At 39.7% G+C, this 18,583-nt stretch overlaps 1 protein-coding gene across 1 annotated transcript in view; it reads right to left on the reverse strand.

Annotated features, from left to right (window-relative positions):
* The window catches only part of SCG3 (secretogranin III), a 28,517-nt gene extending 15,079 nt beyond the window's left edge, over positions 1–13,438 (reverse strand). The window contains 8 exon segments of the mRNA XM_069982924.1: positions 3,636–3,752; positions 4,381–4,546; positions 7,556–7,717; positions 10,089–10,231; positions 11,509–11,715; positions 11,810–11,849; positions 12,314–12,366; positions 12,752–13,438. Of these exon segments, the coding sequence (XP_069839025.1) occupies positions 3,636–3,752; positions 4,381–4,546; positions 7,556–7,717; positions 10,089–10,231; positions 11,509–11,715; positions 11,810–11,849; positions 12,314–12,366; positions 12,752–12,839 (976 nt within the window). The 5' untranslated portion in view covers positions 12,840–13,438.
* Positions 13,439–18,583: the final 5,145 nt, after the last annotated feature.

Raw genomic sequence — 18,583 nt, forward strand, 5'->3', positions numbered from 1 at the left:
ACATCTATCTGTTATTCCATGAGATGAATTAAAAAAATCAATAACCTTTATATGAAAATGTCCTCGTATCCATTACTTATATGAATCTAGTACTTATAAGAATGTTTATGTACAAGCAACATAAAATCTCTGTTGTGGTCTTACTATCTGTACCCAGAAATATTGTCCTGTATTTTAATTCAACAGGACAACTTTATTTTTTTCTATTATGTCTTATTTATTTATTTATTTTTTTTTTTACATTGGCCTGTATGTTGGTTTAGACTGAAGGGATGTCCTTTACATGGGACTGTATGTTAGAGTAGCTAAAAGGAGGATTTAGAGGTAGTCTCAATGCAGCCCAAGGCTATATTCACACTGCAGACAATTCCGGACGCATTTCGTACGCCGCCGTACATGTGCGGCTGAAACTTCATGCGTGGGAAAAATCGACATGCGGCCATAGTACAGTTATGCTTCCCTAGCTTGTTTCGAAGCGATCTGAAACAGGTCATTTACTTGGAAATCTTCGCCCAGCCCAATAAAACTCACAGAACCTCTTGGATTGAAAAATCAAGTTCAATTTGGCTGAAATAAGTACTTCATACGGGACCGCATGGAAATCCACGGCCGTGAGTTGGAACATTTCCATTCTCAAACAATGGTCTTGTTCATTTTTCACGGCGCCGTATACGATCCGGTCGTAAATTTATACATAGTGTGCACTGTGCGGCCGTATATCGTATACTTTAAAGCGAACGCATCAACCTCAAAACTACGTGCGTATATTTGCGGTTCGCACTATGGCCGGAAAGATACGTAGTGTGAACATAGCCCAAAACTGCACCAAGCAGCATGTGATTAAGATACCATTAATGCACAAAGGAAACAAAGGGCATGGAAGAATGGGAATACTCCCAGAGACCAGCACTCGCTGGCATTGAACTAGTAAGTTAACTGAAAGTCTAACAGGACTGTCCCCTTCTACCTCTTCTCCTACCTCCTGCCAATAACTATCCAGCTCCACACAGCTCAACATAACATGTGCATGGCATCATCTAGTCTTCATCGGAGGCATGAGTCTGGACAAAGCCCTATTCTATAGAGAAATCTAGGTGTCCTATATATATATGACCAAGCAGGCCAATGGCTCTATGGCAAGTGCAAATAGAAAGGAGGAGAGGAGACACCTCAGCCTGGTACCCCTGTTTGAGGGATATGATTTAGATAATAAACCATTAACCCAAAGTCTTACAGTGGGCTCTGTGTGCAACAGTCTTATCTAGGAAATATATTTTGGGCCAAAACCCATACCGGAAAGCACGCACCACTCTATGTTGTCAAAAGCTTTTGCAGCCTTGAATAAGAGAATAGCACTGGGCCCCTTCCTCTCCCTCTTGCAGCATCTGGAGATTGAAGTACAAACTTCTGATATTGTCAACCGTGGACTTCCCAGGCAACAAAGCCCATCTGATTGTCATGTACCAGACTAGAAATAAGCAAAAGGAGAGGGTTGGCCAGAGCCTTAGGGCCCTATTCCACCGGACAATTATCGTTCAGATTATCGTTAACTTGTTCGAATCTAAACGATAATCGTTCGGTTGAAATGCAGTTAACTATTAATGACCGAACGAGAAATCGTTGATCGCTTTATAAGACCTGGACCTATTTTTATCGTTGCTCGTTCGCAAATCGTTCGCAGTGAATAAGACATCGTTCGGTCGTTCGCAATAGATACGAACGCAATAGCGAATAAATAGCGAAGAAAAAACTATCGCAATTACGATCATAAGTAACAATTATTGTTCCATGGAAATGAGTGAACGTTTTCAGGTCTTTTGCAATAGCGGTCGTTTGAGATCGTTCATCGTTAACGATTATGCAAACGATAATCGTCCGGTGGAATAGGGCCCTTAGCCAGTACTTTAACATCCACATCCACAGTCAGATTGGTTTGGTACTGAAGCTATGCTACTAATGTTAGCATAGACATCTGGCGTTAATGGTTTCCTAGTATTGCAACAACTGAACAATCCAGTTTGGCAGAAGAACTTTTCCACAGATTCCTTCCATGGTATAGGAAGCTTGCACACTGTCAAACATTGGCTGCATCCTTAATTTAATAAAATACTCACAAGTTTGCTTAGTTTCTACACATATATCTTGTTTCCTGAAGTCTCTCTGTGCTCTTATCAGGATTGATATTGTCTCTGAACTTTGCAGACTTGATAAACCCCTGCAGCAGCCTCTACACAGACTCCTCACATCCATAAAGTGTGTTTCTTTTTTATAAGGACATCATCAGTTTCTGATCATATCTTTGCAAGAAGAGATAATGAACCGTCGCTTATAAAAGGTGGTACCTTGTCCACTGGAGCAAGGGTATAAAGCTGAGCCCATGGGCATTGGCTCCTTTGCTTTTTAAACAAGGCCTGGACAATTTCCTCCCAAAAAGCGACATTCATTTCTGATATATTCATTTAAATTTCAGGGATGAAAAGCAAGCAATTTCAGTGCTACACATGAATTACATCAGATAAAAGTGTTTGATCTAAGTTATTTCATTTCTTGAAACTATTCCTTCAAAAGCCGTGAAAAAACTCATCTACCAAGAGATAGCAATCTGCCCTAGATTCCTCAAAGCTTAAAAGGGGCTATCATGATTAGGAAATATGGTATTTTACCCTTGCGCCAACATAGGGATATATTGTTTTGCAAATGTACATATTCATATAAAATAAATGAATTTTAGAATATGTTACATTAACAATGATGATGGAAATGCACAAGCAAATAAAATTATTTCCTCTTAAATGGAGATCTCTCCTTTGTAATTATGTTGTTTCTATATTTAAAGGGATTTTTTGAACTTTTAAAATTGTGTGCAATTGGGGTTTCTTGAGTAAAATTAATTATCTGACAGATATCTTTCAGATTTTTGCAGCCAAAGCCAGGAAAAGACTATAAACAGAGAACAGGTCATAAAGGAAAGACTGAGATTTCTCCTCTTTTCAAATCCATTCCTGGTTTTGGCTGCATAAATCTGCCAGATAATCTGTGTGTGTAAAAGGACCCTTAGTCAATAACTAACACACTGAAGCTGAAATGCCCCTGTAACCCAGTCTCACATGCAGTTGTGTGACCCAACACTTTGTAGAATGGGAAGGCACACAATACATGCTCCCTGGAACTCCTCCCTTCCTCCCTGTTCCTAAAAGGATTGTGTTTCACATACTGGGCAGTAGATCAGTTAGCAACAGAATAGCAACATTAAGTGATTACAGCACTATTTGTGCTTTATGGCAACAGCAATAAATGCCAGTCCATAATGCGAAATGCCATAGACTATAATAGATCTTAGGGAGTGATGAAGCAAGTTCATCTATGTGTACACAGGAGTTATCTACAGTATGTGTACAGGTATTACTTTAAAGCATATCTATTTCTTCAGCGGTATAATAGAGCAGTTATTTGTCATGATCGTTTCCAAGTCTGTACCACAAAACTGACAAGTGAGCCACAAAATACATGTGTTTACAGCCTACGGTGGTATAGTAAAAAAAAAAAGTGAAATCTGGTGTATTTTGGCATTTCTATTTTACATGGCTAGTCATGTGAAAAAAAAGAAATACATGAAGCAATGATGTTCTGCTTACCCAAGTAACTGACTCCTTCATCTGGTGTAATTGTTCCATATTTTACCATCATTTTCACAAAATCGATGAGAGTTTTCATAATAGTTATCAATGTTTCCTTTTCTTTGGCATCATTTTCTGTGAAACAAAAGGGGAAGGATTTATTAAGAATTTACCTGTTCAGAAATAACAAACTATACATGGATATAGAATTAAGGGAAACTAACAGCAGATTAGAAGTCTTTCCTGCTGCTATGTCCCCATAGCACACAAGGTGCTGAGGATGATGGTCATTTTCTTAACTTGATGCTCAGCATAGTTTTTGGTTAATTTGTTCTTTATTCCCTATACAAATAAGGCAGTTTGGTGCAATCGGAGCAGGAGAATAGCACTTATCTGCCTAATGAATATTCATCCAGGGCTCTGCAGACGTGAGCGCTAGAGTGATGTCACTGCATAGCCCCTCCCCAATATTTATTAGGAGGGACAGGTTAGTCATAGCGGATCACTGCACTCAGGGCGGTAGTCCTGTCCCCAGTGCACCAAACCATCTTGTTTGCATATGGAATAAAGCCAAGATTTCAAGAAAAATTACTTATATCCTCAGCGCCCTGTGTCCTATGGTCACATATCTGCAGGTCAGAGACATCCAACCTGCAGTTAGTTTCCCTTTAATAAAGGTTTGAGTGTCAGAAAAAAATATATACATTTTAACATTAATAAGAAAAGAAAGCCTAAAAATATATTTTGAAGTTTTTATGTTTACCTGAATTTAGACTTTTTATCAGTCTGTAAAAATTTGGGAAATACTGAAGATCTTCGAAACCTTCATCTAACGGCATATCGTTTCTTCTTTCCAAAGTGGCTGCTGTAGTCCAGTCATTGTCACCAATGTTGTTTCCTTCTGATGATTCTTTTTTATCTTGAGGTTTCTGTGATAAAAGTAGTATGTTTATGGAATGTCTCTTATCGTGTAAGCATTCACATCTATTATCTAAACTATAAAGGTAGAATCATAGGTAAATGTCCCACTAAATAGAGATTTTTAAAGGAACTCATGTCATGAATGCTTCACTTTGTGAAGAAAATAAATTATAGTGTCCTGGTATCATTCATGTATTTATTTTAAGGATATGTGAATAGTATTAGTGACTATGCATTTCTTTGAAATTAACGGTCATGAATAGGAAGAAAAGTAAAAGTGATGCCACCTGCTGTTGGTTTCCCAGTCCCGCCACCTAAGGACTGTTAGAACACCTGCTGTGGCATATAATATGTATGCATGAGTAATCAGCTACTGATGTAATTTCTTTCCATCATTGCCAGTCTCATGTCACTTTGCATAAATCATCTGACACAGTAATGAGATTTGGGACATCTTATTTTGGAGTAGACTTTAATCAAATGGGATATTTTTAGTCTCAATAGTCATCAAAAACTTTTTTTGTTTTTAAGAATATTTGGCTTTTTTTTTTACCCATTTTGGCGCTACTATACAATTACAATAAATAGTAATCAACACAAAGCACAAAGAGCCAGGTCTTCTGATGGGTATCTAATAGTATAATAAAAAGCAATAGTATAATAAGAAGCGATATAAATAGTGGAGCCAGGGTGATTGTACTAACAGTGCTCAGAGAGGACGTTCAACACACTGGAGCGAAACATATTTACATGGCAAGGCTTTACAAAATGATATCCAGAAAAGTACATATAATAGTTGCATATAACTTGACAGAAGTGCCCGTTTACTCAGGTTCGATCAGTTAGAGCTCTGCTTATAAACCATCAGGCTATGTTCACACATTGCATTCATGTTGCAGTAATTTCCTTTTTTGCAGTGGTTTCAGAAACCATGGTAAAAAAAATTGTTGTTTTTTTACCAAAATTTTGAAAAATCACAGTAAAAACTATGACATTATCATGACACAACCACAAAGTGTGAATAAAACAACCTTACCTGTCATTTTACCAACATCTTAAGGCACAAATGAAGCTGCATAAAACAAGACAATTTGCACAGGGTTTTGCTAAATCATTAGCAAAAAGCTAGATGGAAGAAGCTCAAAGTGACACTGTCACCCCCTTTGTGCATTCTGACATCTCTTCACAGATGTAAAGGGTAAATTTAGTGGTTTTCATACCTTATTTTATATCATACGTCATGGTGCTTGTTCAAGTAAAAAGTCATCTTTTATCAACTGCAGATTGTATTAAGTGAGCATGGCCTTGTGTCATTAGCGCCACTTAGCCGTGGGCGGGGCTAAATGGCGCTAATGCCGCGAGGTCCCGCCCACTTAACACAATCTGCAGTTGATAAAAGATGACTTTTTACTTGAACAAGCACCATGACGTATGATATAAAATAAGGTATGAAAACGGCAAAATTTACCCTTTACACCTGTGTAGAGATGTCAGAATGCAAAAAAGAGGTGACAGTGTCACTTTAAGGGCTTGTTCACACTGAATCAGTTTGTGTCAGTTTTAGCTGTTGAAAAAATAGGCTTATACCTGTTTGTTAGCAAGCCAATATCATCTGGTTGTTTTGGATGAACGGTTATATAGCAGCAAGACCCCCCCCCCCCCCATTTGAACAACAGCCGTGATCATACCCTCAAGTAATTTAATCTGAGAAGAAAAATATTATTTAAAGGAGTTGGCCATTTTATAGTAAAATTGTTTGTGTGAACTGACATGTTCTGTGCACCCGCTATACAATGATAGCAGCTGCAGAAAATTGACATGTCCGTTTTTGTGCGGCCAGATGGAATACTATGTGTATACACTCCGGATGGGATTTTATTCATTCACATACAACATATGTTTTGTATAAATCATGGCTGTTGTTGCAATTTGCGTGATTTATGCAAAACATACGTTGTTTGAACATGGCCTTAGTAAGTGTACTTACTGCACTTACTGACAGCAGGACATGGACAGGACATGGTCACATGCTCCTCCATGTCGGCCATCTTATGGACAGAATCACCACAGAGCAGGACAGCACAGCCTGGAGGGTGAGGGTGTGTGTGTTAATTTTAGCTCTATGAACAGTGGCCCAGATGTACTATGTCTATGTGCAAACTGAAGAGTCTTCAAGTTCTCCAGCTTTATCCGTATGGCGCAGGCTGTTTGATAAATCTGTGCATATCTGAAGGCTTTCTACTATTAGTTTGTGTGAAGTGCACCAGACTTCTGAGACAGGTTTTGTTGCTTTTTGTGGTCCACATCTGCTAGAAATAGGCCAAGCCCCTTTAAACCATGGTCACACCCCTTTTTTTTTTTTTTAGAACCAATGAAAAAGTACCTCTAAAGTGTCAAAAATGTCTAAAAAATTTGATGAAAAGTCCCGTGCGACACGATATGGACAGAATTCTGATGTAGACACATTAGTACATCTGCGTCAGTGTTTCTCTTTTATGTGTCTTGTATGTGTCTTGTATAGTGGTTTACTACAAGACACAGTCCAAGACAAGACTGATGCTGTTTCTGAAAGATAGACGCCATATCTTTTGAATCATATCCAACTTCTGTGGGTAACCTCCTGACTAGTCTCCATTCAAATTTGGGTCATGCCTCTCTTTTATAACACAGAATTATTGTCACAAGTGACTTTGTAGTACCGATTAAATCAATTGAATTTATATAGGAAAGACCATCCATGGCAGAACTGGCTGGATTTAGGATATTCTAAAACAGACTCCCGGTTTGTGCTTTTGAATGATTATTTGTATTACAAGTGCCATGTGTGTTCCCTGTGCTCAGGCTAAACATTGTCTGCTAGCGTCTGCAGGCTATTTAGTTTCATTCATGTAATTGAATTTCTGCCCACTATCACATAGCATTGCACTGAACAACGTGCATGGCATACTACAGTAAGGTAATTACGTCCTCAGGCTACAAACTGACTGATTATTCTGGATATGTAAAAAATACATTACCGTTCTTCCCTCCTGCTTCTCCTCTCCATCGCTGTCCGCTCTGACCGCAGGATAATCAGGCCCTTCTGACTCCTTCTCTCGGTTTTTGGCCTCATTAGCAATGATTTGCTGTAAAACAAGTGCCACCTCATCTTCTAATGTGTACGCCTGGCTTTCTGTAATCTGGAAGAGACCAGCGCATTCATTAGGCTATACTTAGCTCATGACATCATACTGCTCATTCACAAAAGTGTTGCCAACTGCAGGTCAAGCCAAATGGGACACTCACTTTAGTTTTCTTTATATACAATCATAGAAACCGACATCGCTGTCAGCGTAATAGTATTACTCTCCCTTATTAACAAATTAAATCTGAAACACCAGAACTACTATTTGTATTTATGTACTTATTTGTATGTATCTTTCAGTAGTGAAATAAACCCCATGGAGGAACCATATTTCTCTGATAAAATTAGACTGACATTTTGATGTTGTAATAAAGAGGTTGTCCAGTGAAAATCTTTTCCTTTCAAATCAACTGGTTTTAGAAAGTTGTATAGATTTGTTATATACTTCTATTTCAAAATCTTAAGTCTTCCCATACTTATCAGCTGCTGTATGTCCTGCAGGAAATGCTGTTTTCTTTTCAGTCTGACACAGTGCTCTCTGCTGACATCTCTGTCTGAGACAGAAACTGCCCACAGCAGGAAAGGTTTTCTATGGGGAGCACTGTGTCAGCATTGTGTTATGCAGGACATGTAGCAGCTTGTAAGTACTGGAAGACTTTACAAGTAAATACAAGTAAATTACAAATCTATATAACTTTCAGAAACCAGTTGATTTAAACGATTTTGCTGGAGTGCCCCTTTAAATTAGCTGCTTAGCTCTCCATAAAAACATATGTACGTGTGCGCTGAGGAGAAACATATAATGCTTATATAAAAGGAGAGTTCTGTACTATAAGCACTGGCTGCATTGCAAACAATAAATTAGTGAAATTACAGGTAATATTTGAAAGAACATGGCAGACGTCATCAATAAAGCAGCAGCCAATGTTTTCTTTTCCTAAGTATTAGTCACCCAGTTCATGTCTTGCATGTTAGGCCAAGCATTGGCTTTATCATCCGCAGGAATTGATTTATTAAGCTGGCTGGCGTCTAATTTCTATATATCGTCTGCAGAGCTCTCAGAGATGTGATATAGCCAGCTCGGCATCTTTTATTTTCTACTAGTTTTACCCATTGAGTGTAACTGAAACCGAGCTGGTACTATTCTGTAAGTGATACATTACTAACATCAATTACCCTGGCTTCTAAAATTCGAGGTTTTTTTCCCCCATATGAAATATACTTTATTCCTTTTTGCACAACATATCTAGGATTGATTTCAAGACTGCTATTATATGGCAGAAAGAATGAAAGAATCAATGAGGAGTAGATACAATCTCTCTCTTTTAGAATCAAATCTTAAGTATTCAGGATGCAAAGTCACGAGCAACTTGCAACGAAAAATCCATCAAGCATGGATATTTTGTCATTATTGAATCGCAGTCACACTATGTTGCAGTCGCAATGCGACACCTTCCACTAACATTGTGAAGTCATGTGATCTATCAGTCCTAGCCTTATGCAGCCTGTACCTTTTTCAAAATGAAGCATGTACCTTTATTTCAAGATGAACTGTTGTAGTACCAGGTGCTAAGCAAAATGCACTAGGCTTTTGTAGCATAACCATGAAATACTTGTGAGTACCTCATTTATTACATGTTTTAGTACTTTTTTACACCTGCTTCTGATGTTTATGAGAAGATCTCGGTGTATGGTTAAAGTGAATGTACCAGCAGTTTATTCGCTTCAAGATTTTCACATGGATAGAACGGCATTGGCGCAGGGAAGCTGTTGTCATGGCCCTTTTTTTGAACCATGGCCTGGTTCCTGCATACAGTGACGTTCTACTCACGGGCACTGACAGTGGCTAAAGTACTGGAGGCGGGCCACCTGGCCCCCAGTGGGTGGAAACCCCTCTATGATGTGGCTCCATTGATTATAATGGAGCCGTGTCATAGAGCAGCGGGGGTTTCCTCCCACGGGAATAGAAAGATACCGTTCTAAAAACCGATTAAAAAAAAGGACCCCAGCTTCCCTGCGCTATCGCCAATCTATCCATATGAAAATCTTAAAGCTAACGTACTGCTGTACATTCACTTTAGGAGGATTCATATGTATTGCTTAAAGAGGATGTACCACCAGGTACGTCCTCTTTAATTTGACACAGGGATAGAATGGCGCCGTCACGGGGAAGTCGGTGCCGCGGTCCGTTTTTCAAACCGCGGCCCGGTTCCCGAGTACAGCGCCGTTCTTTCCACGGTTACCGTGGGAAGAAAGGCGCCGTAGATAATCTAAATTAATTTGTTATCCCTACTGCAAAAATGATAGGATTTAAGGTTGCCTTGTGGGAACTCATCTAACAGTTCCAAGGAATCCAAGTGTTCCAAGAAGCCATTGGCGGAAATCCCTGATATACAGAATACACCATATAAAAGATTATCACTTACCAGCCCCAGGTTTAGAAGCTTGGAAACAATCTTATCAAATACCCCTCTGTCATTTTCTTCATAAATTCTCATAGCAATCTTCTGAACAATATCTTCTGCAGTAAGTGGTGTTCCATCTAACTGGTGAAGTCCATCAGGATCATCTTGAAAAAAAAAGATGTAATTTCTGATCTACTTTCAGCCATCTCATTATGTCCAATCTAGAGAAATGCTACTTACAGTATGTCTCCTTCATTAGTGTTGGATGTTTAAGCTCCAAACCCCAATAACTCAATCATACATTCATTTCCATTCATAAAATAGCAGCCCAAATGGGGAAAAAGCTGGTCTGCATAGCGGGGTCTACAGCCCTGTACTCTGACCCAGGAAGTCTCCCTCACCTTCCAAATCATAGCAGATCCACTTCAGGCTGGGGCTTACATCAGGGGACAGGACTGTGGAGGTAATCTCTCCATAGCTGTTTATCTCCCTTCAGTTTCTGTCAGTCCTGATTGGTCCATGCTGAGCACACACCCTTCCCCATTGCTGTCATGTGACCACACAGACCTCTGACAGCAGCCCTGCTTCTCTATTCAAGCCTGTTGTACTACGCTACTGCATTATGGGGATGTGCGGTTCCATCCTCTATCTACAAACTGCTGCTGTTTTGTCAGGTTTATGCCCTTACTATACATTATACACCACATGCTGATTGCTATACTGTACAGTAGCTTCTAATGTCACATATTCAGCTGTTTCTCATTGTTTGTTTCATCTGTTCTACATATTATTTAGAATAATAAATCATTCGTTTTTTAGGGTTTGGAACCAGTTGTCTGCATATCAGTGATTTCTTATAGGAGAATTTGCTTTGGTTTAAGAGTAGATTTGGATTACAAGTGTGGTCCTGGAACAAATTATGCTCGTAATCCAAGGCACCGCTGTATATATACAATTTACTAACATGAATCCTTAAAGGGGAAATTCACTCAAAAATGATCTTTGGACATATCATAGATATAGCTGTAAAGTCATTGTGTCTAACCTCCTACACTGTCTATTAGTATTGTGCATTAGTCAGTTCTTCTATGACTAGCACATTTGGAACACATGGTTATTCAAATCAATGAAGCTTTTCATCAGAGACTTCCAGTAACTGAAATATCAGAGCAGTGCCAAAGGGGTCTAATCATTAAATGTAGCCACCTTATTCTTGAAATCAATATAAGTCTGCATCCCAGTCTGCACCAGTGTGGTTATCACATGTGTATCTATGACCTAGCAGAAGATCATGTTTTGCTGGTTTTCTTCAGTATCTGACAAATGACTTTTCCACTAATGGAATTGCTGACTAGATTAGTCATGTACTAAAGATGACTCAATACATTATACAGTAATATGAGTAATAATGGGACATGGCTATGATGATTCTTCAAAATACCTTCATATTTATAATCCAATCCACTTTTAGTAGAGTCAAAGTACTCCACTGGCTTTACGTTTTTTGTGGAGTCCGCCTCATCCGTAGAGGTCTTGTGGTCGCTGGCTGGGCTTTTTGTCCAACCACTTCTTTTGACAGTCTTCTCTTTCTCAGCTACTGACATCAAGAAATTCAAGTCATCCACGAAAGAATCATTTTTTAATTTATCTACAGGATAGGAAAAAAAAAAAGACTTTAGCTTTTACGGTTCATTTTGACTCATAGCAGCAACGGATATATGTATAGGTGGTTAACTATTTACCTTTACTTGCTCCTCTGCCCACTGTATCTGCCTCAGCAATCTAAAAAAGATTATAATGGAAAACAGAGAGGCATAAGTAACGTCTCCAGAGTTCATAATTATTTAGTTATTTCCTCTCAGATAAAGCTGCAGGAAGCTGACAAACAATGACCATCAACCTCATAAACCAAAGTATATCTGAATCTAAATGCAGGGTTTGTTAGGATGAATAAAGGCTATGACAGTCAACTTTGGTATACCTGTTGCATACCCTATTAGTTTAAAAAAAATAAAAACGAAATACTATATAGGTATATAGTATATAAAACTTTTAAAATGAAGTATGAAATTTATGAACCTTTTATATTTTCATCGAAATATCATATACTTATACATATATCAAATGAATGTCTACATGGTCCTGTATTTATTAACTAATGAAAACAATTCAGTACTGTTTGGAAATGTTTACTAGAAATTCTCCATGCAAATGGCAATACATTATGTAAACATCTGGAAACCTACCTGTTCTTCCAGTGGTCTCTCCACACTTAATTCCCTGTTATGCAGAGCCTTGTCTAGAAGGGAAGAAGGGGCAAAAACATTACTACTCACTCATATGCAGACATGGAGCAGTCATTATTGAACATTAACTGCAGATATATATATATATATATATATATATATATATAATTTGCACACGCACACACATATTACTAAGCATACTTTAAAAAAAAATAGGTTTGTTCCTTTAAGAGTGTGTTTGTGAAAAGGGATTTAGTTGGCTTACTGTAATCGTTGGATTAAAGAGAACATCTGAGCTGCGCTCTCTTCATATACATTTTTTTTTTTTTTACATCTTCATAAAAACAACCCACATTTCTAGCATGCATTACAGGAACACACTACACAAAGCATCCTAAATAATACAATAAGCATGCATACAGAGTAGAGTATATTTACCTTGGCTACTGTCTGGTTTGGGAAATCCATGAGCAAAGCATATCACCCCAATAAGGGCACAGAAGGAAAACACAGGCTTAAGAGCCATTTGCCACCAAGGCCAGCGTCCTTGTCCAACCCTGCTTTACCTAGATGTGCTGACTGACTTCTAGTCTTGTGCCAGTGACCAGTGCATGGATGGTATGAGAGGAAGGTGGAGGAGAGGGGCTGGCACTGAGGGCAGACACTGAGGCTGCGGTCTGGGGAGCAGTGCTGGGACTGAGCAGCCTGGAGCTGTCCAGCAGTGTGGTGCTGACTCTGGCCTCTCCTGCCCTCCTCGGCTCCTGACCCGGTGCTGGACTATGCTGCCGGGGAGAGCTGCTGCACGGCTGGGTGGGAGCTGTCCGCCGCTCTGGTGCTGAACTAGTGCCGAAGCTGTGCACAGAGTCTCCAGCCGGCTGCCTCCTATTGTTCCTCAGCAGACAGCATCCTAGTATGAATGGGATGTGGTCTGCTATCTCCCTGCTCGTAGATCAGGAATCACTGCTACAGTGTGCGTCACCTGGAGAGAGCAGCCTGGCACCACCAATGCTGCTATGCGGGACATGCTGACCTGGACTACAGCCGCAGATGTAACGGCCCCCCTGATTGGCCACTGAGGACACACCCGGCTATAGCACCGACTGCTGCTCTGCTACCTGTACAGAGAGGACAGCTCCGGCATACTGAGGCTGATGTGTGCTGCTCACATACTACCTCATTGCTGGGGACTGGATTACAGCATGGCTCCTGTCAGTCCATGCTTAATCAAACAATAAAAAGGTTATTGGATAAACATGAGATTCCCATCAATGAAATGGAAAAGCCTGGTGACACACAACCAGTGTGAGGGTTCTCATTATTAGATACAATGCTGATCGGTCAGAGAATGGGCTGTGCAGGGATGAAACCCCCCACAAAAGAGGATGCACTAAACAGTTATGTAGAAAAAGTGCCTGTATAAAGTAGTTATGGATAAAAGAAGTCCATGGATAACACAAGTGCATGGAAAAACAGCATGAAGCAAGTGCATGGAAAAACAGCATGAAGCAAGTGCATGGAAAAACAGCATGAAGCAAGTGCATGGATAACACAAGTGCATGGGAAAACAGCATGAAGCAAGTGCATGGATAACACAAGTGCATGGGAAAACAGCATGAAGCAAGTGCATGGATAACACAAGTGCGTGGGAAAACAGCATGAAGCAAGTGCATGGATAACACAAGTGCATGGGAAAACAGCATGAAGCAAGTGCATGGATAACACAAGTGCATGGGAAAACAGCATGAAGCAAGTGCATGGATAACACAAGTGCATGGGAAAACAGCATGAAGCAAGTGCATGGATAACACAAGTGCATGGGAAAACAGCATGAAGCAAGTGCATGGATAACACAAGTGCTTGGGAAAACAGCATGAAGCAAGTGCATGGATAACACAAGTGCATGGGAAAACAGCATGAAGCAAGTGCATGGACAACACAAGTGCATGGAAAAACAGAATGAAGCAAGTGCATGGATAACACAAGTGCATGGGAAAACAGCATGAAGGAAGTGCATGGACAACACAAGTATGCATTGAGGCAGCATGAAGCAAGTGCATGGACAAAGAAATTATGTATTAAAATTTATGTATGAAAGGAGTGCATGTGTAAAACATATATATATATATATATGTGTGTGTGTGTGTGTGTGTGTGTGTGTAAATTGAGTGCACATATAACACAGTTGCATGAAAAACCTATTATGCATTGAGGCAGTATGAAGCAAGTGCATGTACAAAGAAATTTTGTATAACTGTTATGTACAAAAGTGCATGTATAAAACAAATATATATATTTGTGTAAATTGAGAGCACATATAACACAAGTGCATGAAAACACACACACACAAACACACACACACACACACATATATATATAAATATCTGACACAAGTGCATGTATAAAATATTATTTATAAAATAAGTGCATTTATATGAATAAGTTGTTTTCTATCATCATGTAATTGTGTCTTGTAATTGAACATTGTCTGAGCCAAGAGTATACTGATAATAATACTGTACTCGCCGGCCTAAAACCAGGACACTTCCTGTCATTTTGATGCTAATAATTAAACACTCAATCCTAATTGACTATCTAATGACAAAGACACCTGTCAGTGAGTAAGATACATTAGGCAGCAAGAGAACAGTGAGTTCTGGAGGTTAATGCGCTGAAAACAGGAAAAGTGGTCAAAGATGAGAATCTAAATGACTTTTGCAAAGGTCAAAATGTGATGGCCAGACAACTGGAGCATCTCCAGAACATCAGAGCTTGTGGGTGTATCTACTATGCAATGATTAGTACCTACCTAAAGTGGTCCAAAGACAGACAACTGGTGAATCAGCATCAGGGTCACCTGTTCCTATGGGAAGTGAAGGCTAGATGTCTGGGCTGATCCCATAGAAAACAATAATTACCTTAATTATTAATATGTTTATCTGTTTATACAAATAAAGATATTCAATGGCAACTGAGCAATTTTGTCTTTTTTAAATAAACAATTTAATACAATCTACTGTTACTCTTTGTGTCCCTTTGTGCAAAGTTTTGACCATAGTGACAATGTGTAAAATGATCCTAATGGGGTTTTCCAGCACTAATAACATTTTAAATAATATGTCAGGCTAATCATGGCCGTTGTTGTCGATTAATACTGAACTTATAGTGCTGCAGCTAGAGGGAATCCCGGACGGAGTGTATACACATAAATCGCCACACAAAAAAACTGACATGTCAGAACCTGTCAGTTCACACAATGGAGCATACTCACCTGCACTTCAACTGCATTTGGTTCCTACGGCTCTTTGCTGCTTCCTCTGATTTGCTGACTCTGCAGGAAATGGCCAGTGTAATGCCACCAATCCTGCCCTCACTTCTATTTTCTCATGGTTCCTATGCAGTGGGACATAATGGTGGGTGCCTGCCTGTTTCCTTGCTTCTACCGGCCTGTGCTCAGTGCTTCTGGCTGCCAGTGCACCTCCACCTATGTCCTATTAGGGTTAGCAAGTCTCTCCCTGTTCCTCCTCCACCTTCTCTGGCTCTCTGTTTACTATATAAGTTTGCTCCGCCCATGCCATCTTGCCTGAGCATTGTTGGTTCCTTGTGTTTCTGAGCAAAGGTGTTGTTCCTGGGTCTGCTATTCAGAATATCCTTCCCTGTGCCCGCTTCTCGGACTACGACTACCTGCTTTAACCCTGCTGTATTGTTTGCCTCTCCTGTTGCTGACTCTTACTGTTTGAGATGCCCAGTTACTGCCCTGACCCTCTGCCTGATTTGACTACACTGCTGCCTCATCCTGATTCTCCTGTTTAAGACCCAGCCTGTGGACTTCCACTTATAAGCCTGTCCCCTCAAATCACTACCGTTGTCTGATTCCCAGGGCCAACCACTGCTAACGCTAGGAACAAGCTTGTGAAGCCCAACTTCAGCATTTAGACTTTACAACCTTTTCAAACCAGTTAAGTAGCCAGTCACAGGCTGACGTGGGTCACTACTACAGCCATTGATTGGTTGAGTGGCCGGTTCCTGCAGCTTATAAAAGGAAGCAGCGGAATCATGTGCTATAATGGCATCAGTGGAAGATTGGAGCAGTTGAGTATGATTTCCTTGATAATTTAAGATAATATTTAACCCTTTGAGGAGCAGGCCCAAAATGACCCAGTGGACCGCGCAAATTTTGATCTTTGCGCTTTCGTTTTTCCCTCCTCCCCTTCTAAGAGCTCTAGCACTTTCAATTTTCTATCTACAGGGCCATGTAATGGCTTGTTTGTTACAGGAATAGTTGTATTTTATAATGGCATCTTTCATTTTACCATATTATGTATGATGGAACCCCAAAAATATTATTTATGAAGATATAAATAGGTGAAATAGTAAAAAAGAATTCAATATGGTAACGTTTGGGGGGTTTCTGTGTCTACGTAATGCTATATATGGTAAAAGCAACAAGACACTATTACTCTATAGGTCAGTCCGAACACAACCTTATGCAGGTTTACACAGATTCTCTAATGTTATATATATTTTTTTAATTAAATCCTTTTTTTGGCAATTTAATATTAATAAAATAGCCCTATTGTGACGCTTATAACAGTTTTATTTTTTCACCTATGGGGCTGTATGGGGTGACATGATCTCTAGTTTACCATATTTGTGAAGATCGGATGTTTTGATCACTTTTTATAAATTTTTTATATATATAATGTAACATAAAATCGGTAATCCGCGCACTTTTTCCCCTCTTTCGTCTACGCCGTTCGCAATGACGCTTGTTATATTTTAATAGACCGGACAATTACGCATGCTACGGTATATTATATGTTTATTTATTTATTTATTTATTTTTATATGTTTTATTTATATAATGGGAAATGGGGGTGATTTCAACTTTTATTGGGGGAGGGGTTTTGGGGTAGTGTGTTAGTGATTTTAACTTTTTTTGTTAATGCATTTTAAGTCCCTTTGGGGAACTTGTAGATACATAACTTTCCTTTTTTACACTGATCATTGCTATGCCAAAGGCATAGCATTGATCAGTGTTATCAGCGCTCTGCTCATTGAGCCTGCCTGTGCAGGCTCAGTGACCAGAGCGCCGATCGGACCGCACGGAGGCAGGTAAGAGACCTCCGGCAGTCCGTTTTACCAATCGGGACCCCCGCAGTCACACTGCGGGGGTCCCGATCGGTAAGTGACAGGGGACTACCCCTGTCACTTACACTTAAACGCCGCGGCCGCACCACGATCGCGGCGTTTAAGGAGTTAATGTCATGCAGCAGCGCGATTGCTGCAGCGTGTCATTAACGGTGAGGTGCCGGCTACTGATTGCAGCCGGCCCCCACCTGCTATGAAGCGCGCTCCGCTCCTGAGCACGCTTCATAGCTCAAGACGTACCGGTACGTCCAGGGTCGTCTGGGGACAGACTTCCAGGAGGTACCGGTACGTCCTAGGTCGTCTAAGGGTTAATTACAAGAATCATATAATTATAACAAAAAGTCTGTAATAGATTTTATTAGGCAGAAGAGATTCGTTCTGTACTCCCCCTATTGAGGGGAGAGGGCCGAGGAGGATGAGAGATCTGGAGAGCTGAAAAACAGACGGTGCAATAAACAGGTCAGAGAAAACTCTGGATTCATATGTTAGACTGTTGATTGCTGGTCTGGAAACATCCTTAATTTTGCTACAGAGAGGTAGGATTGCAGGATGTTTTTCGTAGTGTCTATATAGTGTATAGAAGACAGCACAGAGGTTAGCCTGCATCCACACTGCAGCTGTGCATGGGGAAAACAGAGAGCGATGGAGTTTGTAGAGTGGTAACTGGGTATAGTCCTGTTCCTCATATACATACACAGTAGAGATGAGCGAATAGTGAAATATTCGATTCGATTGTATTCGATTCAAATAGCTCCCGAAATTCAACTATTTGATCGAATATCGAATTCCATTATAGTCTATGGGAGAAAAATCCTTGGGACCTGGAAATCTTTAGAAAGTGATGCAAACACCTCTGGAATGCGATTGGGAAAGCAGTGAATGAGTATTACAGGGCACGGTATTACCGTGGTTAGCGATCCCCGACAATATTGCAGATTCCTGTAATAGTTAATATTTAATTAATAAAACAAAGTTTTGTTCTAAAAAAGTTATTTTCGTTGTTCAATAGCTTAATTAAAACGAATTCATGCTTTTGCAATTAAATATACTGTTAATAAAAAAATAAATATATAAATAAATATGTATATTTATTTATCTATTTATTTACAGTATATTTAATTG

This window comes from Dendropsophus ebraccatus, chromosome 1 (assembly GCF_027789765.1).
Source record: "Dendropsophus ebraccatus isolate aDenEbr1 chromosome 1, aDenEbr1.pat, whole genome shotgun sequence".
Lineage (NCBI taxonomy): Eukaryota > Metazoa > Chordata > Amphibia > Anura > Hylidae > Dendropsophus > Dendropsophus ebraccatus.